Below are 25,484 nucleotides of genomic sequence, written 5' to 3'. Positions count from 1 at the left end.
TCTGTTTGGAAATGCAATCTTTACCTAGGTTTCAAATGTCCAGGCTACTATTAATTTAAGTGAGAGATACTTATACTTAATCTAGACAAAAACAGAACACAGTATTCATCAATAAAAAGGAATGCGCTACCAACATACACAGCAGGATCAGTAAGCCACTAAGCACCGTGGCACAGCCCATAACCCCAGCACCTGGAAAACTGAATTCAAATTCAGAGCCAACCTGGGCTCAAAAGCAAAAATAAACACAAACACCCCTGTGTCAAAGGGAGAGCTCACACTGGGACATTTCATCGCTAAAGCTGTAGGAAAGAGAAACCCAGCCGATAGTAACAAAGAGCGGAACTCTGGTTGCCCTATGTCAGGGGCAGAGAAACTACATGGGAGGAACAAACCTTCTGGAGGCGGCAGAACACTCTACACCTAGGGTGCTTGTGCAGACATACACCAGTCATGTTTGATGGGGTTATTGAGTGTGTGCACACAGTATTCCAGTCAAACAAGATACAAAATCATAGTAATTTTTAATTATCAAATGAAACATAAATATATATTATTGACAAGCCCAAGTTTCCTTTGACCAACCTGTCAATCCTGTTATCTCTCCCAATTTTTTCTACATCCTTTCCCACATATAATTAGGAATTTGGAATGTCTTCTAATAAACCTTTAAAATATAATCATATACATATATACCCATAAGAAATACATAGTATTGTTTTGCACATGGATCTAATGCTAACTAAAATATACCTACTATCACTTGCAATTCCTCCTTAGCATTACATTTTAAAAATCTATCCATGTGAACACAGATCAAGGCTATTCCTTTTAATCCTAATGCAGACATTTAACCTATGACTGACTACACCACAGTTTATTCAGCCAGGCCATTCCCATCAGAAATTGCCATCAGAAAGACAACTGGACTGGTTTACCCTAGTATAACTCTCCAGAGCAGTGATAAACAGCAGTTACTGCTAGGGTACAATCTAGCCTCACCTTTAGCTTTTTACAATGAGAATGTACTCATGGATAATTTACCTATTTCAAGTACTGATTTGTAAAAAAAAGAAAACTGCTAAATTACCAACACAATGAAACAAATAGTAATAAGAATCTATTAAAATATTAAGAAAAATGTAAACATGTAAGGTACAATTTTGATTCATGGTTTGAAGCATTTATTAAAATAATCAGTATTATACAATCATAACAGCCATTTTATCCTATGCAAAGATTATAATTAAAACATCAGCATATTTATTCTATAAGCATAATTAATGCAGTCACATTCTGTTTATATTTTTTGTTTTCTTCTTTTATGACTATGGTGTCTTTCTCCATCCCTGAAATAAACAGGCATAAAATTATAAATGAGAGACATTTTAATATTAGAACTTTGTAATAATTCAGCAGTAATATATTTTTTACCAGACATAAATTATAAGTTAAAACATGCATTTAGAACTGAACAATACTTTTTTTTTGAGACAGTCTCACTACATATCCCCAGCTAGCCTAGAACTCATTCTGCAGACCTCGCTAGCCTTGAACTCAGAGATCCACCTGCCTCTGCCTCCGGAGTACTGAGATTAAAAACGTGCATCACCACTCCCAGCTGACAATACTTTAAGAGTAAAAATGGAAAGTCAAATTGCTAAAATTAAGATCAAGATTAAAATACAGGTAAGCAAAATGGGGAGGCTATAATTAGGGAGAGGAAGGGAGATAATACAAAAGAAAGAAAGAAGAGGGCAAAATAACAATAATGATGTCTGAAAAAAGCTATAAGGAATCATAGTACTATCTAGCTAATTAAACAAAAACAAAATCATAATACACCTAGGTCTATTTACAAATATATGATTTTTATGAAATGTTATCATCTGGCTGACAATGCTCCCTCCAAGACCACTCACTTAACAAAACCCCCAACACCAGGCATGGAAAGCCTTCTTTTGAGTTGTTGGTGAGAATTGCCCAAGAAACTCCCAAAACATGAGAGGTTATTGCTGTTGTCCTTGGTTGCCCCTCAGAGGTGGAAGGTAAAGACCTATTACTGAAGGCACCATGTACTTCAGCCACAGGGCCCAGAGACCCCTGAACTGGCACTGACCTGAATGAATCCTTCTCCTTGAAGACTAGCTTTCATAGGTCTTCAAGGCACCATGCAAGCTTCCAAAGGAAGGAAGTGACCAACATGTTTATGGACCATAGCAACAACAAGCATGGCACAATAATCCTCAGGTGGCACAAATACCTTGTTGGTAACCAACAGCTCTCTAAGTGGACTTAAGAAAATTAAGTTCAACAAGAGGGAAATCATGCCTGATACTGGAAACCTAGCCAACTATCTAGGGCTAGTGAAGTCATGGATTATGGAAGAGAACCTTCTTCAACCACCACTTTACTAAACCACCATAATCCCTAACTATACTCAAAATATTTGTCCTTATACCCTCAGTTAAATGTAATCCTCACCCCTCATTGTAGAAATGTCTCTTTACATCAGGCATGAGACCATTACAGAAAACCACAACTAATCAAAATGTGGAGTTGTGGAGCCTGCTACCAATGGCTACATCTACAAAATACTCCCACACCTCAGGTTCAGGGGACACTGCAGCAGAGGGGCTGACAGATTATAAGAAGCAGAGGATCAGGGAGAGACTGTGTCTCCGAGTAATTTCAGAAGCTACACTCAAAAGTCTCACTAACGTAAGTACCTGAACAAGACCAGAACAAGGACAACAACAGACATGCCAAAGTGGACTGGGAAAGGCCCAGGAGGCTGCAAGTCTACAGAGAACTAGTGGCAACCAAGGAATGCTGAGAGCAGGGGAAATAGTCTTCTGAAAGAGCCACCATTTGGTTATCAATGAGTACCAAATGGTCAGCTCTGAAAACACAGACAAGTAACACACAGACCAAGCAGGCTATATTTAGGAATGTATATGCATGTACACATATGCATGTAACAGCAATTAATGAAAAAAGAGGCCATGAACTTGAAAAGCAAAGAGGGGTATATAGGAGCTTGGAGGGAGGAGGGAGTAGGAGGAGAAGATATCTCGAAAGGAAAAATGGTAAGCAAAATAGGATTATACTTTGGAGGTGTGCTTTAAAATAACTAAATATATGTTAATGTTAGATGACCAGAGAATCCATTTCAAATAAAACAGTAAAGGTACAGAAAAAAATGTTAAATTGTCTAACTTCCTTATTCTGGCTGCCGTCTTGACTTTCTAGAACTCATTCTATCTTAGGAATGAATGTTGGTACCAGCCTTACTCTAAGAAGTATTTCCTGCTCATTCACTGCTTACCCTCTACTACTTCATATTCACACTGAAGACTTGCAATGTAAGTTTACAGGGACTGATAAGAGATGTCAACTATGAAAAGAGCCAAAGCACAGTTTCTACCAGATGGGCAAGAGTTCATTTGTGGGGGTCAGAAGGGGTAACTAAGCAAGCATTTCATCTTCCTAAGAGAAGAACTAAACACAGCTAGCTTTAGACCTACAGACCTACAGTAAGATCAGCAAAACTGTCAGGTCAACACACAAAGCTTTACTAGGGTTAGAAAGATGGCTCGAATGTTCGTTCACTGCTCTCGCAGAGGACCAGGGTTCAGTTCCCATCATCCAGGCAGCTCACAAGTGCTCATAGCTACATTTCCAGGGCATCCAGTGCCTTCTTCTGGCCTCCACAGGCATCTGCACACACGGGGTGCACATAAGCTCATGCAGGCACACATACATATACGTAAATAACTTTTCTTTAAATTATTTTTCTTTTTGAGACAGAGTTTGTGTGTGGAACTCAGAGATCCACTTACCTCTGCCTCCCAAGTGCTGGGATTAAAGGCATGTGCCACCACAGCCTGGCAAATTACTTTTTAGAAAAAGGTTCACTAATTCTTATTTACCAGTGGCCCCGGAAAGACACATCACGTGAAAGCCAAGTGTTGAACAGTACTGTCCACATCAAACTAAAGAGCCAGGCATGATGGCGTATACAACTTTAATCTCAGCGCCTGGAAGGCAGAGACAGGCATATCTCTGTGAGTTTGAGATCAGCTTGGTCTACATAGTGAGTTCTGGGGCAGCCAAAGCTACACAGTGAGACCCTGTCTCAGGAAAACAAAAACAAACGATATTAACAACAAGAACACTAAGTAAGCCACAGACCCTGCCTTCCGGGGGCGGAGGCTCTGTTGAGGAGAACCACCAAGTGCAGCAAACGATGATGGGCTAGGTAAGACTGTCCTCTTTGCTCGAGTCAAAGAGGACTCGGGAAAAGGTAAGTTTGCCAAGCAAGCCTTCAAAACAAAAACTAGGCAGAAGGACACAGTGCAGAATGGCATAGACAGGGATGAGAACTCAAGTCAGGCTACCCAGGGCAGATTCTGCACTCCACAGGGTCATGGAAAGTACAAGAAACTGATCCTAAGTGCTGAAAGCCATTCAAAGGAATGTGGATTTTGATGCTGCTGAGTTTTAAAAGAATTCACTTGGGCAGCACAGGAGAAATGGATTCACAAAGGGTAAGTTTAGAGACATCTACAGCAACTCAAAAGACAACCATTATTCTCTAGTCTAGACAGACAGCAACAGAAACAGTAGGAGGCCCATGGCCAAATAGACAGAAATTTGGACCTGACCAGATGGTAAGCATTAATGACCACCTGATTTCCGGCTTAAGTACATTTGAGAGGGCTATCCCACCACCCTGGACAGGAACACTGGGAAAGGAGGACAGACTAAGACAGTTTAGTTAGAGCCCTGGTGAATGTGACACCCAGGAGGATGCCCACTAAGCAGCTGGCATACAAGATTAGATAATTAAATTTATTATTTAACATTAATTCATATCTTCTAGTTATCAAAATTATGCTACCAAGGGTAAAATGGACTGATATAGATCGGAATGTCTCTGATTCTAAAAATATTTCATCTGGAGAATTAGCATGAAGAACGAAAAACACAAGAGGACAATACGAACAGAAGAAAGGTCTAAGCAGGTATTGTACCACGGCCTTATCCAGACATTACTTTCTTATGTCAAGTTAAGAAGTGATTTAAAAAAAAAAAAGAGGGAGCACCAAGATGTTCACCTGGTGGTGCAAGTCTATAATCCAGGCTACTTGGCAGGCAGAGGCAAGAAGAGCACAAGTTCAAGGCCTGCCTGGGTAACATGGTGAGATTCTGTCTCAAAACTTTAAAAAAATATACAAAAGGACTGAAGTTATAGCTCAGTAGTAGAGCACTTGGCCTACTCTTCATCAGTCTCTAGGCTCAATTTCCAATACCACAAAGAAAAGGGGTTGGAGGAAGGCAATGCTTTATCACGCACACAGAACTAGGAACTACGACTCTATAGGGGTAGACTGAACTGAGCAATGGTGAGTCTGAAAAAGTCCATTAATTCTTCCCCTACCTTATCTTATCCCTACAATTTGTTTTCCTGTAGTTTACAACAAAGTTAACAATGCTGGACAAAAATAACAATGCTGTCAGGGGTAGACAGACTCACCTCTCTTTCCTTCTTCTCGACTCAGAATTTTTATCCTTATTTCTTTTTCGTTTGTGTGGACTTCTACTCCGAGCCCTTCTATGTCGTGAATTTTCCACATCCAAATAACTTCCACCAGACTGTTGTGAGTCCACCGAAGCTGATCGCCTTTCTTCATTCCTGCAGGACAGAGAGGAACAGCCACCAGCTCCTTCCACCACCAGCCTCCATTGCACACACAGAGACCATCAACCTAATGTGTAGTACTCTGCATCATACCAATGACAACTAGCGTGTAAATAAACAAGCATAATCTTATATTCCACAAAGGAAGCTGAACAAACAGCCCCTACAATATAATTTATTTATAACTATTTCCCTGATATGGTTGTTCATCCCTATGCATGGCAATGTCACAGCTCTAAGTACAGTAAATCTGAGCAATGACAACAAGCAAGCACCAGTGAATCACAGTATGTTACTGAGGGTCTTGGAAATGCTACAGTTGAATAGTACCTATAGATGATACTTTAAAAAGATACTACTTTAAGCCAGACATAGTGCTGCATGTCCACAATTATAGCACATGACAGGCACACTACGAAGCAAGTGCATGGCCCTGGGTTCAATACAAACAGAAAATCAAATAAGCAAATGCTTCATTAGTAAAGACAATGACATACTTTTCAGCACCATCCTCTGCTCTTTCCTGTTCTTCTTGCCAGTGGTTACTGAGTTCTTCCATGTGTACCTTTATCACATCCCGAATTACCTTGGAAGAAGAAAAAACCAAATGTCAGATAAGGAAGTTGTTCTAAAACTTAAGATCATAAAACCAGAAAAATAGGGGCTGGAGAGATGGCTCAGGGTTAAAAGCATCTGTTGCTCTTCCAGAAGACCAAGTTTGGTTGCCAGCATCCATGTGGTGTGGCTCACAACAACCACCTATAACTAAAGATTTGGGGATCTAATGCCCTCTTCTGGCCTCCTTGGGCACCGGCACTCATGTGAATATAACCACACATACATGTGATTAAAAATAAAATCTTTTTTGTTTGTTTTTGTTTTTGTTTTTGTTTTTGAAGACAGGGTTTCTCTGTGTAGCTTTGTGCCTTTCCTGGAACTCACTTGGTAGCCCAGGCTGGCCTCGAACTCACAGAGATCCGCCTGGCTCTGCCTCCCGAGTGCTGGGATTAAGGGCGTGTGCCACCACCACCAAGCTTTTTTTTTTTTTTAGAGCTGGGGATTGAACCCAGGGCCTTGGGCTTGTCTAGCAAGCGCTCTACCACTGAGCTAAATCCCCAACTCTTTTTTTTTTTTTGAAAATAAAATCTTTTAGAAAAATCTCTGTAGTGGTATTTGCTCTGTCCATGACCTTGAGCTATACAGCCTGAAAGAGGTGGTGCCTTTGTATGTGACCTCTTAAAAAACAAAAAAATGAAGAGGGGTTATGTGTTTCCTTCTTCCTGGCATGATCGGATAGCCAGGTGCATTTGCTCCCAGACACAATAGAGGACAACTTCAGCTGTTTACTTGGTTCTGTGTTTGTGAGTTTATTTTCTCAGTTTATATCTTAATGAATCCTTATTACCCATCAAATAGACTCATGTGGATTGACCTTTAACAAATCTCTGCTTGTCATCACTCAAAAATTTACTAAGGGCTATGATATAATGGACTATGAGATGCATGTATTTAGGAACTATAAAAAAGGTATTGGTCACACTAGTGAACAAATGGTAGATGACAGTATTATTTCAATATTAAATTTGAAGTTGGAGCTATGTTATGACTATGTTAAGTCTTATTCTCTGGAAATACACACATTCTACTTAGGGATAAAGAATCATGATTTATGGAACTTACTCTTGAATAACTAAAGAAAAAAAAATGTATAGATATGAAATAGTAAAAGAAGCAGAGGAAGGAAACATGGTGGCTGGGTGGCTATGCCTATAATCCCAGTACTAAAGGAATTCTAGAATACCCTGGGCTATGGAGTGAAACATTGTCAAGAAAGGGCAAGTGGATAAAAAGAGGTAGAGTAATGGAATACATGGAGCATGAAGACAGGAGTAACCACCTGAGGTGAGGGAGGGGACAGCAGAGGGGGGTAGGGACAGCAGAAGACAATGAGGAGTTTATGAACAAGTACAAAGAATAATGGTACGTGTACATGAAAACATCATCAGAATGAAACCCATCACGTGACAAGTCAATCTTTAAAAAATGAAAGGATGAAGGAACAAAAAGGAAGGGAGTGAATGGAAACGGAGAGTACACAAGACATAACACCATGATGTAAAGTTGTACAGAATTCTTACTGCTGTTCCTAGCTCCTTAACTTCTGGAGGAAAACATCTGCACATGATTTTTAAACCTTATAATTAAACCAAGAGGAAAGACAGACAGAGTGTGAAATATGAGTTACTTCACAGATGCTCTCCCCACTTGAAACTTTCTTTTCTATCTTTTCCTCACTATCAAACACAGTACTAGTCCCAGGGAAGACAGATAAAACAAAACAGAGCTGACACTTCTCTCCTGCCTGCTAAGGAAATGTTTCACAGTATAGGAAATAGGGGCAATTACCAAAGACAGACACTACAGAGTCAGGCACAGTAGCACATGTCTTTAATCCCAGCACTTGGGAGACAGGCAGGTAGATCTCTGTGAGTTCAAGGACAGCTAGGACTACACAGGAAACCCTGTCTCAAAAACAAAGAGAAAGCTACCACAGTTCAGACCTGACTGCAGTTTTTCCCTCCCTCAGAGAAACTTTGAATAGTTCCAAAAGCTAAACATAGAACAATGTCAACTCTCAGTAAAGCTTGGGAGTCCTCCATGATTTCAGGACAGCACACAGTGCCTTCGTGAGCACACTAGGCAGTTTTCATGGAACGCTAAGCTCCAGCCATCCCCAAGACACTCACCATTGGTTTTTTTATATGAGCCACACACGCCAGCAGTCATATGCCAGTTCTAGTGCCTCTTAAGCGGCCTCATTAGACGACTTTTGAAAGCTCTACTTGAGCTCACGAAGCCCACTGTGGTGGTTTGAATGGAAATGGCTCCCACACAGTTATTAGATGTTTGGCCTTGTGGGAGAAAATAGTAAGTGCAGGTGGGCTTTGAGGTCTCAGAAGCTCAAAACACTGTCACTCTCTTCTCCAGATGTAGAACTCTCAGCAGCTTCTCCAGAACCATGTCTGCCTACATGCTGCCATGCTTCCTGCCACAGCAATAATGGACTAAACCTCTGAACTGTAAGCTACCCCCAATTAAATGTCTTCCTTTATAAGAGTAGCCATGGTCATGGTGTTTCTACATAGCAATAGAAACCTTAACTTACATACCCAGGTCAGACCTAGCACAGGTTTGCCACACAGGAAAAAGCCAGGAGTTTCCTTAAGCTTCCTTACTTCCCTTTTCCTTTAGAACTAGGGCCTCTAAGACCTCACACCAATCCACCCTTTGAAGAACCATTGTCCCCTCCTACTTCAGCACTCACACAATCTATAACATGTTTCACTTACAGCAAGCATTAAAAGCTCAGATATCTTGTTGCTATCACCTCTGCACACTCTACACCAGTGTGCTAGGCATAACTATAGTATGTAACTTTTTGCTGAAACTTGTCAAAATTCAGGTTCAAGTCCTCAGCAAACAAAAAGTATACAAGGCATGAAATGGAAGCTAGGAGAGGTTAAAATGCAAACAAAGACAGAAGAAGGGGAATATTATCAAGTGTAGAGGCAGGAGGTAGACAGTTAAGAGAACATACACTCCTTATACTGTGCTGTTTACTTGAGTATGTTTAAGTATTTCCATAAGAAAAGGTCAATGCTGCGCTAGTGGGAGCTCATACTCTAGACCCACAGCTAGAGAGCCTGCATGGGATCAATCTAGGCCTCTGCATGTGAGTGACAGTTGTATAACTTGGTCTGTTTGCGGGGCCCCAGCAGTGGGATCTGGACCTGTCCCTCCGGTATGAGCTGGCTTTCTGGAACCTATTCCCCATGCTGGGATGCCTCTCCCAGCCTTGATGTAGGGGGAGGAGCTTGGTCCTGCCTCATTTTGATATGCTATGCTTTGTTGACTCCCATGGGAGGTCTGCCTCCTTCTGAATGGAGGAGGGGAAACTATGATTGGTATGTAAAATAAATGAAAAAATTTAGTAAGTAACTAAATAATTTAATTCATTTAGCAAAAAAAAAAAAAAAAAAAGAGAGAGAGAGAGAGAGAAAGAAAAGGCCAATCATAAAATGATAGAGAATACCAGTATTAACACGATTCCAAAGATATGAGACCAGAGGGGACCTAATGAAGAACCAAGTTTATTATTTGAGGACTTAGAAGCACCATACAGTTCCAGACTTTTCCTGGATAGGCAAGTCTAAAATACACCCTAATTATAAAAAGCACTGTATGGAGTACAAGGTTGGGTGTGTGGCAAAGTGTTATTACAATGAACCAGCGACAGCTCAGAAGCAGCCAGTATACTGTGGGTGTGGATGAGTGGCCCTTACACCCACTTGAGACTCAAAATGGCAGAAAAGAAGAGCATTTCATGTAAAGCAGCATCAGGGCATGGCGGTAAGAATATGTGTCACCAGAAAGCTTCAGAGACACGTTGGAAGGAAGCAAAATAAAATACCAACAAAATGAGGCTAGAATGTAAAACCTTTGAAATCAGGGAAGAAATCGTACAGAACAATCAGAGTTTAATATAGGAACTGGGTCTGGGTAGAGTAATTTATGTATCAAAAATTAATGACACCTAAACCTAAGTCTAGGTATTTATCACAGAGAGACTGAGTTACAGTAGACAGCAGGACATTTCCCAGCAGGCATGGCTTTCATGAGTGCACGCCCAGCACTCAGGGGCTGGAAGGGAGACGGCTGAGGAGGAGCTCACCCTGAGCTCCACAGTGAGTCCCAGGACAGCCTGGGCTCTGGTTACAGACAGAGAGAGCCCGTCTCAGTGAATGAAGGATGAATTAGTAAAAGTTAAAAGAAAGTTTTCAGCCTAAATATTTGGTAAAGCACATAAAAGCATGTTAAAATTTCTGCAGAAGAGGCTGAAACAAGTCAACAGCTGAGAGCACTGATTTGCTTTGCTGAGGTCCTGTGTTCAGTTCCCTGCATCCACATGGCAGCTCACAGACACTTATAACTCCATCTCTCTGAGATTTAACACACTCTCCTGGCCCCTGCACACACAGATGCAAGTAAAATACTCACACATGAAACAAAAATAAATCTTGAAAAAATACTTATGCAAAAAGTAACAGCTAATATTTACTAAGGAATTTCTTCTGGTTTTTTGTTTGTTTTGTTTTGTTTTGAGACAGGGTTTCTCTGTATAGCAAGCCTTGGTTGCCTGGAACTCACTCTGTAGACCAGGCTGGCCTCGAACTCAGAGATCTGCCTGCCTCTGCCTCCCTAGTACTGGTATTAAAGGGATGAGCCACCACTGCCCGGCTGAGGAATTTGTAGTATCTCGATTAATCCTCATGATAACCCTGCAAAGGTTGTACTATTATAAAAGGGGGAGGGGTCTCTCCTAGATCCTAAGAAAGCTCACCAGAGGCAGGAAAGGGTGCTAAGAACATTGGCTGCTCTTCAAAAGGACCCAGGATCAATTCCCAGCACCCATATGGTGGCTCACAAGCATCTGTAACTCCAGTTCTAGATTCAACACCTTCTTCTGGCATATTTTGGGCACCTAAACATACATATCACACACACACACACATATATACACACACACACACACACACACTCAGGCATACACATAAAATAAAAAAATAAAAAATAAACTTTTTTAAAGAAAAAAGCTCAAATAACTCATGCAAGTCAACAACAAACAGCAGAGTCAAAACTCAAGCAAAGGACCATGATGGCTCACGCCCTTAATTCCAGCATTCAGGAAGTAGAAGCAGGAGGATCTGTGAGTTTAAGACCAGCCTGGTCTATGTGTCAAGTTCCAGGACAGAGAGGACTATATAAAGAGGTAGTCTTGACTCATTTCCCACCCTCTCTCAAGCCAAGAGCAGGTAAAAGCCCAAATGTATATATACTCTCATGACAGCATAGTACCACTTTCTCAAAATGTGTCATTAAAAGGTTTACACAACCTCCACAGACGATGTGAGTACCCAGAAAAACCTTTGCCTGGCAAAAAGGTGGACCTGAGAACACAGGGCATGTACACACCATGTATGGCATTCTCAGGACACTTCAGGAAAACCTCCAAGGGCATAAAACAGACTTAGGAAACTGGGAAATTTTTATTGTCACACAAGCACTACAAAATTATGTGAAACTTACCTCAGTATATGACTTTTTGGTTATATGAACATTCTTGGCTCTATAGGATTGGCGTCTTCTTTTATAATCTCTCACTTCTGCCAGGATTTCCAAGTAAGATTTTGGACTTTTTCGGCTATTATCTAATGAAAGAATAAAATTATTACATCCTTAGAAGCTTTTAAATTCATATACATATATACAATATATATTATATTATATGTATGTTCGTGGGTTTGTCCATGTGAGTAAGGGTGTCTAGGTAGTCCAGAAGAGGGCATTTGATTCCTTGAAGCTGAAATTACAGGAAGCTGTGAGCCACCCAATGTGTGTACTGAGAACTGAATCTTAGTTCTTTGTAAGAGCATTGCAAGCTCATAACTCAGTTTTAAATTAAGAAGTTGTAGTTAGGAATATAGTTAAGAATAATTCTGTTCAGTATGTTTCAAGGTAACACACAAAAAGTTTCAAAAAGTCTAGTTTTTAATCACTTCCTTTTTTTTTTCTTTACCCATTAGGTAAACATAGAGTTGTTCAAGTCCACAGATTACATACTATTTAAAGTAGAAGTCAGAATAAAACTCCTTTCATAAATAATATTATTAATAATGTTAATATGAGATGATACAAAACCACCTTACCCCAGCTCGTGGCCCAAAAATGAAATCACTCTACTAACACTCATGAGATAGAATGACAAGAAATGTAAAGAATGATATTCATCTTAAACCTTGATTGACTTTAGCAGCCAGGTCTACAAACAGATCGCTGTCGTTTTCAATGACTTGAGAACCAGAGCGCCTTTTCTTTGTCTCCTCGATGACAAAATCATAAAGGGCAAGACGATCTGCTTGGGTAAGGTCACAAACAGATCGTTTGTGGTTCATAGGAACTTCAACAGGCACTGAAGAATACATCCCTAAGATAAAAGAAGACAAGAGTAAATGATGGAGCATATGGAACTAGACTTTCTTTAAATATGTTTAAATATTTAAATAACAATTCAATATTAACACAAGCTACTTTTTTACAACAAAGAAGTATGTGATAAATGGAAATGTTCATGGATGTCTGCTATTCTCTCCAAACAAGGTTAAGACGCGGTCCATGAAACCAGGCAGTAATAATCACAGGAAACAACTTGCTCATCAGAAAGCCTGTTTTCCCTTTACAATGAAGTCTTGCCATGTTTGCCAGGCTGGTGCAGACTGTAGCTTCAAGGGATTCTCCTATTTCAGCTTCCCAAGTAGCTAGGACTACAGGCATAGCCACAAGGACAGGCCAAAAAAGCCTTTGTATAATTTAAGTACAACATCTATTGCAAAAGTATGAGTTACTTCTGTTATATGCTCTTTCTTCTCATAAAAGCTGAAAATATTTTTAATAGGCAATGTACACTTTTAGTCCTGAAAACAAACTAAGGAGCTATGAATACGTAAAAAAAAATAAAAAAACTCATATGAAACATTAAGACAGACGTTTAATATTCAAGTTCATTACATCTGTACAAAGACTAGAGTAGGGAATAAAAAAAAAAAATGTTTAAATTAAGCCAAGTATGGCGGCACACACTGGTAATCCTAGCTCTCAGGCAATAGGAAGATCACAGCCAGGACTAACCAGCAAGAGGTCAACCTGAGCTACACAGTGAGACGTTTTTAAAGTAGAAATCCTAAACTTCCTAAGACCAGGAGAAGATATTACACTAGTTGTAACTTCCGAAAGAGGAAGTATGCTGGCTTAACTAAATCGAATAGAAAAGGTAACAGCAGAGCACCTAATAGTTATGATCATTCTAAAATCTGCTCACAAACGAACAATAAATGAATACAATACCTTGATGTGATGTATTAAAACATCGAAGAAAAATTTTGTTTTGAGATTCAAATGGTCTCAAAGAAATAAAATGATTGTAACTGTAAACCAAGCAGTTTAAAACAAGTCTTCCTGCTGCAAAGGGAACATCACTACTAAAGGAATGCTAATGTTTGCAAGATCGTCATCCTAGAGGAGTCAACAGTGGCTCTCCCCAGACCTCATGAACATCTCAGCTAAGAGGCAAAAGAAGAGTTCAATAAGAGCATACTAAGAACTAAGCATATAAAAAAAGAGAGAAAGACAAAAAAATGACTTCACACTTTTCCACGAGCTAAGGAGGGCACAGTGGCACTGAGGCTGTGGTTTAACAGATGCAGAGGATCACACCTGGACATTGTTACAAGGGGTTGGAAATGAGTGGGGAAGGGGGACTCCCTCTGATGCTGAGAAACTATCAAAAGACTTTATGTAGCCGGGTGTTAAATAATATACAATATAAAACTGGTTTTGGCAAGCCTAATTCCTATGAATATCAGCTATAAAAATCTGAGAGGAAAAATACAAAATTTAGAAAACAATATAATAATCAAGCTCAAAGTTCTCTTTTATTAATCTTAAATGTCTTTATGATAGAAACTAAAACTTATTAAAATTCAATCAGAATTCCAAACCAAGACTTCTAAGAGTGACAGTTGTTGAGATAAAGTCAGAAGTTCAGTGATACTTTTAAAAGGATATCATTTGCAAAAAGGATACTGCATATCTTTAAATAAGGAGTACATTCAGGTTCCTAATTCCTCTTTATACTCACCCCAATTACTGAAAAAGAGAAAGTACAGAAAAGATTAAGCAACAAACTTCATTTTAAATATCTCAGATATTTTTGATTAAAAGAAAGATAAACACACTTATGCAAGCTTCATTCATAGGAGTGTAAATTTTCAAACTATAAGTTTCCATATGGTTTATGTGCTATAATTTCAGTAAGTCTATGTCCTCTTTTTGAATTTTTTAAATTGTGATAAAATACATGAAAAACACAATCCATCCTTCTTATCAGTTTGACTGACACAGTTCAGAACACTGGACCAGACTTCACTCTACGCACTCACCACCTCTTCTCATCTCCAGAACTCTCATCACTTCAAAACCAGACTTAAGTTTACCTTAATGTACAGTCCTCCTGGCTGTCACTCACCATCACGGGAAAACTTACCCACGGCCCATATATTTTCGTAAAAGGAACTGTCTCAGTGTGGCACTCACACTGCACAGAGCACCCACACAGAGACAATCCCTAGCATTAGATAAAAACAAAACAAACAAACAAAAAAATAAGGCCCATGGGAGAAAACTAACTTGTCCAAATGGCCCTCCAAGGTTCTTCTATAAGACACTGACAGCATATCATAGCCATGTCTCAAATGTGTGTCATGAAACTTAGAGCAACGTGAATGCTTAATATTGGAGAAAAAAGATAAACCACTAAATATAAAATTACTATTTATGATCAAAATTAATCTTTGTTATAAAACCAGTCAAAATAGGTGCACAAGAAAGTAAACACCTAGGCCTAGGCTTTTCACATCACATGGAGGTCAGCAGAGTTAGGTCTGATTGATACAGCAGGCACAATGAAAACACACATTTGCTGCCAAAAGATTTTCATTCTAGTGCATCTTAAAGTATTGATAAGATGAGGAAATGCATATTGCTAAAGTAAGAAGGTTAAAGAGATTCTTGTCCTCATGTCAAAGATGTGAAAATATCTAAGACATAAGTGGACCACAAAGATAATTCTGATTAAAAAAAATACAGAACCCTTCATAGGATTTAAACACATTTTTAAAAGAGGATTACAGATCACATAGCTATTCAAAGCAATCAAACCTTAAGACAGAATTCAAAGTCAAATAAGTAGCTCTACTCTAAGTTCAAAGTAATTCTTAGAAGCCCTAAATTCAATCCCCAGTACCACAAAAAACAAAATAAAAAAACAAAATAATTCTGTTTCTGTGATGAATTGAGTTCAGTGTTAAATTTTACTGTCTGGTTCTATACATCCATATCCTGTGACCTTCTCTAAATCATTTACTTACGTAAACCTCACTAACACTCTCTGCACGTTAGTTTTTTTCTTAGACAGTATGCCTACCAATTACTGTAGCACTTGCCATGTCTATTCTCAAGACAACTGTTCCACTACACTGAAGGACGAAAACTCACAAGTTACTTCTTTAGACTAACAAACACTAAATGAATGAGCAGCATTAACATGCGCATGTGTGTGCAGTCTGATGTTCTCACAATGATGTAACACATATGAACATCAAAAAGAGCCACAGTCCACGACTTTCACTACATGCAGATCAATTCTAACCCCGCTCAGCTGAGAGCCTGTGACAGAAATCAGAACTCCATTCTGGAGGCAGCCTTGCTACTACCCAGCCAAAGTGAGTTTCTTCCCTTCGTGTTTTTCCACCTACTAAAACACTTCTCCAACATAGCACAAGTTTTGTGGGAAAAAGAAATGAAACATGCAAGCTCTGGGATAAAGGAATTTTAAATAAAAGGATTAGTTGGATGTGTGGCACACACCTGGAACTCTAGCATTCAGAAGGGAGGTTGCAGTAAGTAAGCATGGTCAGAATGAGGGGCCTCAGCCAGAGACCATGTCTCAAAGAAACAAAGGGAGGAGGTGTAGAAGGGAGAATCGTACTACAGAACAAAACACCAAAGGCTTTTAGAACAAACACACAAGGACTTAATCAAACTGGCCCTATCAGCCAGTTTGTTTCCTGTCCGTAAAGTTCAGACACTGGATTACATGATCCAAGTACTCTTTCAACTCCAAAACACATCATTAATCTATCTAAACCAGCTAAGAGTGAGTCTTAAAAAATATTTTAATTAATTCTACTGCTCTCTATTAACTAACAGGGCCAAAAAACAGAAACAACAGAGATCATAAAAGACTTAAGTGGTCACAGATAAGTAATCTGTAAATATGAAAGCTGAGCTGAAACCAACAGACACCAAAGTAGGATCTTTAAAAGGAAATACAAGAAATGTGTTTAGGCTGGCAAGGTGGCTCAGCATGTAAAGATGCTTGCCACCAAGCATGACCACATGAGGTCAACCCTCAGAAGTTAAGTGTGGAAGGAGAGAACTGACTTCCTAAAGTTGTCCTTGGACCTCTACATATTATTATGACACAATTGTCATTGCCACCGACACACACACACACACACACACACACACACACACACACACACACACTAAACAAATGAAAAATGTGTTTCTGGCTACTGGAAGTAACTAACATAGGATACACAGGCCAAGGACAAAACAATCTTCCTTCTTAAGCCACAGTGCAACTTGGGAGAAATCAAGTCCAGATCTCGGCACAATGGCTTCTTAGAAGAGTTTGGGGGAAAGGCTGAATTTTGACAAGGGAGAAAACCTGCATGATGACTGGGGATGGGGGGCGGGAGGTAAGGAAGGAGTGGTCCACCTCCCACAGGAAGACAACCTTGGTAAGAGGAGACAGTTGTGCTCTGACTAAATGTCACACCCAGACAAAAAATCTAAATTCTTTATTAACTTCCCTCCTTCTGTTTGGGCAAAGCTATTCCTTTAGCTTGTAATTAATTTTTTTTTTTTTTTTTTAATTCTAGTTTCTGTCAAATTCCAAGGCAGAAACAATTCAAACAGCTCCCAAGCTGGGCATGAGAACCCACAAACCCACATAGTGCTTGTGCTTTTTCTGGGGCATTCAACATCTCAGAGGTCACAAATACAATCTTAGGAGGGAACAGTCTGAGAGCAGCAATGGAAACTACACGTTTAGCGTTATGTATATTTCAATATTCTCAGAAAGTTCTCAGGGTCAGGTACTTGCACCCCAACAGAACAAAAAAAGACACCCTTATCCAGTATACTTACTAATCTGTTTTTTAAAAACTTACCCACAAGGCAACCACACCTATCAGATAATGCCAAAACAGCACCCCTGGCTGAGATGGTATTTGAGGGCACCTCCAGTGTATCTGAATAGGAAATAGCTAATAATCAAGTTGAAACAATGTAAGCTATTCCACTGTTAAATGTAACACTGATCCTTTTCCAATGTAGCCATTTCACAAAGGTTTTCTTAAGAAGTAGAACCATGCTTACATGAGAAAAAATACCTTGAGTCACCAATTAGCTGAACTTAACAACACTTACTTTGACTGTAACAATCACCATCTTTCCCAGCTGCAGTTCTGGCTTGTTTAATGATCTGGAACTGTGAATCCTTATCTGAGAAAGAGAAATACGAATCATGACCTGCAACCTCAGCAAGAATTCTTTCTGAGCTAGCTAGCTACAGCCCAAGAGGTGATCAGAGTCCAATGAGTTCAGAAAACACAATCAGGCATGTTTAGCAGGTACAAATTCAAGCAACTAATAACTAATATCTTTTTGAGCCAGACATCATTTGAAGTGCATGCATTAGATTTATCATAATCTTTAAGGTGTGGGGATAGTGTGCTTCCCTGGCAAATGAGACACTCTAGGTTCAGTCTCCAGTATCACAAAAATAATGAAACTCAGGCAATAAACAGGGCAACATTTCACCAAAAGTTACATACATATGAGTTGATAGGACATTCTGTGTCAATCAGGACTTTAGCTGTATACTGCAAATAACTGGACACATATCCCATTTCCATCTTCCCTTTACCTTCAGTCCACATTGTGTGGATCATGATTCCACCCTCCCTCACATCTTCAGTCAATGTTGTATGGTCATATTTTTGTTACAACCAAGAAGAGAGGCATGTGCCCTACTATATAATTTTTTGTTTGGTTGGTTTTGGTTTTTCAAGACAGGATGTCTCTGTGTAACAGTCCTGGCTGTCCTGGAACTCAATCTGTAGACCAGAATGGCCTCAAGCTCACAGATATCAGTCTGCCTCTTCTTCCCGAGTGCTGGGATTAGAAGTGTGTACCATCATATCTGGTCTACTATGCAAGATTTTGCAGAATTTTTCACTCCCTGTTAACATAAGCCCTGTCTTATTTTTACATTACATGAACTATCTTCACTGTGTATTAATTATGCCTATTATCATTAATCATAAGCATGTTTATAATATATATTCTTTTTGCTAAAGAAAAATTAATACAAAAACTAAACTACTTGAGAGACACCAGCTCCTTCTTATTCCCCCAGGGTACTCTTGAGCAGGGAGAAATGAGGAATTTGTAGATAGATACACACACACACACACACACACACACACACACACACACACACACATATGGAGAGAGAGAGAGAGAGACCATTAGAAAACAGGATAGCCTGGGGAGGGCCTGGGTCAAAACCCACAAGCCTCTTCTGTCTCTACTTAAGGGCTTTTGAAAGGAATGCCAAGGGGTGGAGCACAAGACCTCCTCCAGCACAGCCAAATGTAGACCATCCCAGACACCCGGTGACTTTACACGTGGTCAAACCATCCCCTGATGCAGCCCTGCTGTGTAAAGCAAGCTCAGATCTTACTAGGAAATCTTTGTGGGCTCCCACAACTACTTTTCAATCATAATCTAATATACTTACTCAAAGTAACTGAAGGAATCTTCAAATTCTCATAGAAAAAAGCAGGATTGTACATTTCATCCTATATAGTAAAAAAACAAAAAACAAAAAAACCAGAAACTTTAGCTAGTATTCTCTCTCTCTGTCTCTCTCTCTCTCTCTCTCTCTCTCTCTCTCTCTCTCTCTCTCTCTCTCTCTCTCTGTCTCTCTCTCTGTCTCTCTTTTCCTTTTGGCTTAACAAGACAGAGTTTCTCTGGCTGTTCTGGAACTCTGTAAACCAGACTGGACTCAAACTCACAGAGATTCACCTGCCTCTGCCTCCAGAGTGCTGGGATTAAAGGCACACACCACCACCACCCAGTTTAGCTAGTATTCTTAAGGACTGCACAATTGGCTGTTTTAATATTTGATATAAATAATACCACTATTTAAATATCTAACAATTGGTGAAGTCAGGCAAAGTACTTTTCTACCAGAGCTCACAATACACTCTCCTGACTTACTAATGAATGAATGACAAGATATGATGTAATAAACAAATGTTACCTCTTCCTCTTTGGCATAGCCCAGCTTCCTCAATCTGCAAGACTCCATGTGCTTTGCTAGTGATGATTTAGGCATGTGATGATTGGAATCGTAAGGGCATATCGTGATTTCATCCTGCAAAAATCAAACAGAAAGAGGAGAACAGTATTTAAACATCAATCTACTACTTCCTTTTCTACAGATTTCCCTTCAATGTGGGTGTTTGTATTAAAAAAACAAACAAACAAAAAAAACCCAATGCATCATTCTAAAGCCTCAGTCCTCTCTCCAGCCCTTCAGAGCTTAACTTTCTTCCTTTTTTTTTTCTTTTTGTTTGTTTTTCAAGACAGGGTTTCTGTGTGTAACAGCCCTGGCTGTCCTGGAACTCACTCTGTAGACCAGGCTGGCCTTGAACTCACAAGAAATTCACCTGCCTCTGCCTCCTGAGTTCTGGGATTAAAGGTGTGCACCACCATCACCCAGCTGAGCTTAACTTTTCCAATGATTAATTCACTATCTCCACAGCATCTTGAATAGCCATTCCTTACCTCTGCCATCACTACCTCACTGACACCAGCCACTAGCAATCTTCCTGCTCCCGAAGCCAAGGCACATGTCACAGTTGTTGTATTTGAGCTTCTGGTACTCCTGGTACACTTTGCTCTCTCTTGTGTTGTCGTATGTTCACATGTATATAGAGGCACATGTGTAAGTAGTGTGCATGTGGAGATCAGAGATCAACATCAGGTGTCTCTGTCAGTTACTCTCTACCTTGTTTTTTGAGATAAGGTCTCTTACTAAATCTGAAGCTCACCTATTTGGCAAGACTGGCTAACCAGCAAGTCCTTACATCTCCAGTACTGAGGTTACTGGTTCTGAGGATTCTCATGCTTCCTTAGCAAGCACATTATCAACTAAGCCACCTCCCGAGCCTTTGTTTTGTTTTTGTTTTTTGAGACAGGCTCCTGCTATGTAGCCCAGGCTGGCTTTGAACTTATGGCAATCTTCTTACCTTGGCCACAGAGTGCTGGGATTACAGCCATTCAACACCACATCTAGCTCCTGATAAATGTTTATTTCTACCCTCTGGTTCTTAATTGGTTTCCTGCAGTCACTTCTTTTAAATGCTGGTATTTCGTGTAATTCTAATCATTAACCTCTTGTTATTCGATAACATGCTTCCTAGCAATAGTCTGGCTTCAATTCTCACTATATTTTAGTTTCCCAAATCTATCTCATCAGACCATGTTTCTCTCTTAGGTACCTTATAGTAGGAGCAAGGTGGCTCAGAGGTGAGGCATTCACCAAGCCAAGTCTGATGACTTGAGCTCAATCGCTGGAATTCACACAAAGTTGGGAAGAGAGAAACTGAATCCACAAAACTTCCCTGACCCACCCCACATCATAGACACACAATACTTTTCTTTAATTTTTTATAATTATTAAGTACCTTGTACTAAAAGTCCAACATGAACAAAAATAAATTCAATATATTCATGGTTTGTGTGATGGTTGATCTTAATTGTCCAACTGATAAAACCTAGAATCACTGAGGGTCTCTGAGCCTCTATCTACAAAGAAGCCCCTTGACTGGGTAATCGTGGTTGAAAAGACTGGGTGGAACTACTCCCTGGCCAAGTTCCTAAACTGTATAAAAGAAGAAAATGAGCTGAGCAAAGGTTCATGCTCTTCTTGGATGCAGATGCAACTGCTTCAAGCTCTGTAGCTTTGACTTTCCTATTATCACAGACTTTACCTTAAACTGAAACCTTCCTAGGTTTGGGTTTGTTGCTGTGAGAAAACATCCTGCAAAAACAATTTAGGAGTTTATCTGGCTCACAGTTCCAGGTTACAGTCCATCCTGCAGGGAAGCCAAAGTGGAGCAAATGTGAAGTAGCTACTCATTCCGACAATTACGGGATGAGACAAAGAATGTGTAACCTGCTAGTGTTTGGGTTATTTCCCTTTAATTTAGTACAGGACCCAGTTCATAATATGGTGCTGCCTGCCCTCAGGGTGAATTTCTCCACCTTAATTAATTCAATTAATAAATCCCTCCCTGGGATGCCCACAAGCCAGCCTAATTTAGACAATTCCTTATTGAGACTCCTATCCCAGGTGATTCTACATTGGGTCAAAATTAATCACCATACCATCCTTTCTTTTTTAAATGCTTTATTTTTATTTTATGTGCATTGGTGTTTTGCCTGCATGTATGTCTGTGTGAGGGTGTCAGATCTCCTAGAACTGTAGTTAAAGATAGCTGTGAGCTGCCATATAGGTGCTGGGACTTGAACCAGGGTCCTCTATTAGAGTGCCAATGCTCTTAACCGCTGAGCCATCTCTCCAGCGCCACACTTTCTTTTCTTACCTTGTTGTTGTGGGGTATTTTCTCACAGCAACACAAACATACCTAAGCCTTGTAGCACCAAACCTGCCTTCTTCCCATTTCAGGGAAAGGCACCACCTGCTCAAGCAAGAAACTGCACCCCCCCTAATCACCACATCCAAGCAATCGCTCAGCCCTGACACTTTCACTCATAAATGTCTGCAATCTTCATTCTCTCTACCCCCAGTGCCACTTTTCCAATTCAAGAGGTCATGTTACTTCTCTGGATTACAACAGCTATCTAATTGCTCTCTATCTCTGCTTCCAAGATGGCTGCTCTCTACTCCATTCTCCACAATGCAGCTATTTTTGAAACCCCCAGTTCTGCTATTTACTGGCTATAACATACTGAGCAACATAATCAACCTTTCCTTGACTTAGTTTCTTCATCTATAAAATGGAAGCAATAGACCCTTATCTCACAAAGATATCATGAGGATTAAATAAATATAAATATGTGAGTTTATACACAGAAAATATTTGATTAGGGCCTGGTACATAGTAAGTACTAAATTGTTTGTTTGTTTGTTTTTCGAGACAGGGTTTCTCTGTGTAGCTTTACGCCTTTCCTGGAACTCACTTGGTAGACCAGGCTGGCCTCGAACTCACAGAGATCCATCTGCCTCTGCCTCCTGAGTGCTGGGATTACAGGTGTGCACCACCACCGCCCGGCCTAAATATTTTTTTTAGGTATTTTATTGGGTAGGTATTTTATTAAAACACAAATGTGATTTGGATATGCCCTGACTTAAAATTCATCTATGCTTCCTCCCCTGTTGCCCCTTGTTTTAAAAACAACAACAACAACCAAAAAAAAAAAAAAAATTCTCTAATATGACTGACAAGGACCTTTAGGCTCTAACAACCTACCTACTATCACTCCACTCCCCCTTTATATCAGAGAGTCCTGGTTGGTCTAAAACTCACTATGTATGCCAGGCTTGCTCAGATTTACAGAGCTCCACCTGCCTCTGCCTCTCAGGTGCTGGGATTGAAGGTGTGCGCCACTATGCCTGGCCATCAGCTATCTTCTTAATGTTCTAGCCATCCGTAAGCACTGGAAGCCCTCTAATCTTATCATTTCAGCCTGGAAGTCTAAGTGTGCTTTCTCTGTGTGTCACCTAACCAATTCTACTCATTTATTTTTCAGCTTTGAGTTTTTTTGTTTTTGTTTTTGTTTGGGGGGGAGGGTTAGGGCTAGGGAGATGACTCAGTAAGCATAAGGGCCTGAGTTCAAATCCCCAGAACCCATGCAAAAGACAGGCATGGTTAATATGTATCTGCAATGTCTGTGCTCCCACTATAGATAGGAGATGGACTGGAAAATGCCCAGAAGCTCATGAACCAGCTAGACTGGTGTATGCAATATCAAGACACCAAGAGAGCCTGAATAAGGTAAGTCAATGACCCATAACCCAGGCCATACCCCATACACACCCACATAGATTTTGAAAAACATATTTTCCCAGAAGCTTTTACTGACCCACCATAGCCCATAATAACCAATATTACAAAAAAAAAAAAATTTAGCTTCACCCATCACAGACTTTGCCACACAATAACACACCAGCTGTCATGTCTCTGTACCCCCTCACTGCCACCATAAGTTCTCCACCATGTCACTGCTCTCCACTAAGCAGTGTCACAGAAACACGGAGATTCATTAAGTATCTGGACTGCACCTATCCTAGGAATTATCAATGTCACTTCCCGGGATTTTTTTAAGCCAGTTACTCTTCTGAGTATCAGATAATCATTTGCCTCACAGCTTACTGTCGTGGGGGATTTTACATTGAGTTTCACATAGCAATTAAGCACACAAACTCTCAGAAGCCAGAAGGCTGGCATTCAAACCCCAGCTGCCATTTAGGATCAGTGTATCCACTTTGATGTTTTTGTTTCCTGCATTCAAACCCCAGCTGCCATTTAGGATCAGTGTATCCACTTTGATGTTTTTGTTTCCTCATCTGCAGATTGCTGCCAATCATTCTCACATCCAAGGGTTAAGGTGAATTTTAAATGAAGTAATGTAGTGCCATATACAAAGTGTTAGGTGAATGTTAATACCCTGAAAATGAGTAACCAATGACACAAAAAGGTGTGGTGGATCCTGCTCGATGGCCTGAAAATAAATTTCCTAAGTTATCTAATGCATAGCTCAAAATTCTTCAGCTCTCCCCCAAATCCACTTTACAGAACCGTTACTAGGTTTTTTGTTTGTTTGTTTGTCTGTTTGTTTTTGTTTTTCGGAACAGAGTTTCTCTGTGTAACAGTCCTGGCTGTCCTGGAACTGGCTTTGTAGCCCAGGCTGGCCTCGAACTCACTGAGATCCACCTGTCTCTTCCTCCAAGTGCTAGGATTCATGGCGTGCGCCACCATCGCCCAGCTCCGTTACTAGGTTTTAATTCATGAGCTGTAATAGGAGGTTACTTCACAACTCCAAATATACTTCGGAAGAAACAAAGGAGAGTATTTTCCTTATAATTTCCACTTCAGTTTTAGTGGTGAGTAGCTTATATGTAAATCAAACATATCTTAAATATTTCCATTGGCGTACGACTTAAACCTTGTTATTTCAGTTTAGTAAGCGCAGGGGATATAGGAAATCAAACGCGCAATGCAAATTCCTTCACCCTGAGTCCATCAATACAAAAGTCAAGATAATTCACTCAAACACACTTCTTAAGAGTCAGTTCCTAGCTACTATTCCTTAGTGTCGTCCTTTAATCGTCCCAGAACCGGCACTGTCCAAGTGGAAGGCGTCCGAAGTTTAAGGCAGGGAAAAAAGAACTCGACACCCAAGCTTTCCTGAAACTGACTCTTAACGCAATGTGGAATCCTTATGACAGATGACAAAGCAAATCGTCAAACCCACCAGCAGCACCCCCGGGACATGCACCCGACGAGCCCTGCCCTCCTCTGCTCCGCACTGGGGTGGAGCACACGGAGAGACCTGGACCCAACGCGCGCCTTCCCCTCGACTAGAAGCCCACAGCCCCGGAAAGGCCGGGCCACCTCGCCCCTCACCTCGGCCGCCGCCTCGTCCCCAGGGTCCAGCTGATCCAGGCTCCATCCCAGGGACGCCGTCACCTCCTCCAGAGTCCGGCAGCAACTCTCTACGAACTCGCTCAACTCCTCCTGCAGCCGCTGCCGTTCCTCCAAAGGAGGAGGCTCAACCTCCATGACCGGTGTTAGCCTCACGCCGGAAGTAGCCGAACTGCTGGCCGCGCGCGCACGGGCTTTTGGGAGCTGTGGGCGGGACCGAGGGATGGGGCCAGCCTATAGGAAAGGGCCGCGGGCAGGGTGGGAGTGGTAGTTTTGAAAGGTGGCTTCCGGGCTCT

The 25,484-nt window shown here is 40.5% G+C and overlaps 1 protein-coding gene across 1 annotated transcript; it reads right to left on the bottom strand.

Moving 5' to 3' along the window:
• Positions 1–1,167: 1,167 nt before the first annotated feature.
• Positions 1,168–25,344, bottom strand: Snrnp48 (small nuclear ribonucleoprotein U11/U12 subunit 48). Its single transcript, XM_036188173.1, has 9 exons — positions 25,171–25,344; positions 19,776–19,889; positions 19,251–19,311; positions 17,876–17,950; positions 12,561–12,749; positions 11,852–11,973; positions 6,202–6,290; positions 5,540–5,698; positions 1,168–1,349 (listed from the first exon to the last, which is right to left on the bottom strand). Exons 1-9 carry the CDS (start codon positions 25,324–25,326, stop codon positions 1,301–1,303), a joined length of 1,014 nt encoding a protein of 337 aa, XP_036044066.1. The 5' UTR covers positions 25,327–25,344; the 3' UTR covers positions 1,168–1,300.
• Between the last annotated feature and the right edge of the window lie 140 nt (positions 25,345–25,484).

Source organism: Onychomys torridus, chromosome 5 (assembly GCF_903995425.1).
Source record: "Onychomys torridus chromosome 5, mOncTor1.1, whole genome shotgun sequence".
Classification (NCBI taxonomy): Eukaryota; Metazoa; Chordata; class Mammalia; order Rodentia; family Cricetidae; genus Onychomys; species Onychomys torridus.
Note: the sequence above shows the minus strand (reverse complement) of the source record. Positions and strands in the feature narration are given on the sequence as shown.

Coding starts and splice junctions, on each gene's coding strand:
- Snrnp48 (XM_036188173.1), bottom strand. CDS start 25,326: ATGGAGGTTGAGCCTCCTCCTTTGGAGGAACGGCAGCGGCTGCAGGAG. Junction 12,750..17,875: donor TGGTGATTGTTACAGTCAAA/GTAAGTGTTGTT, acceptor CTTTTATCTTAG/GGATGTATTCTTCAGTGCCT. Junction 1,350..5,539: donor TCGAGAAGAAGGAAAGAGAG/GTGAGTCTGTCT, acceptor TGTTTATTTCAG/GGATGGAGAAAGACACCATA.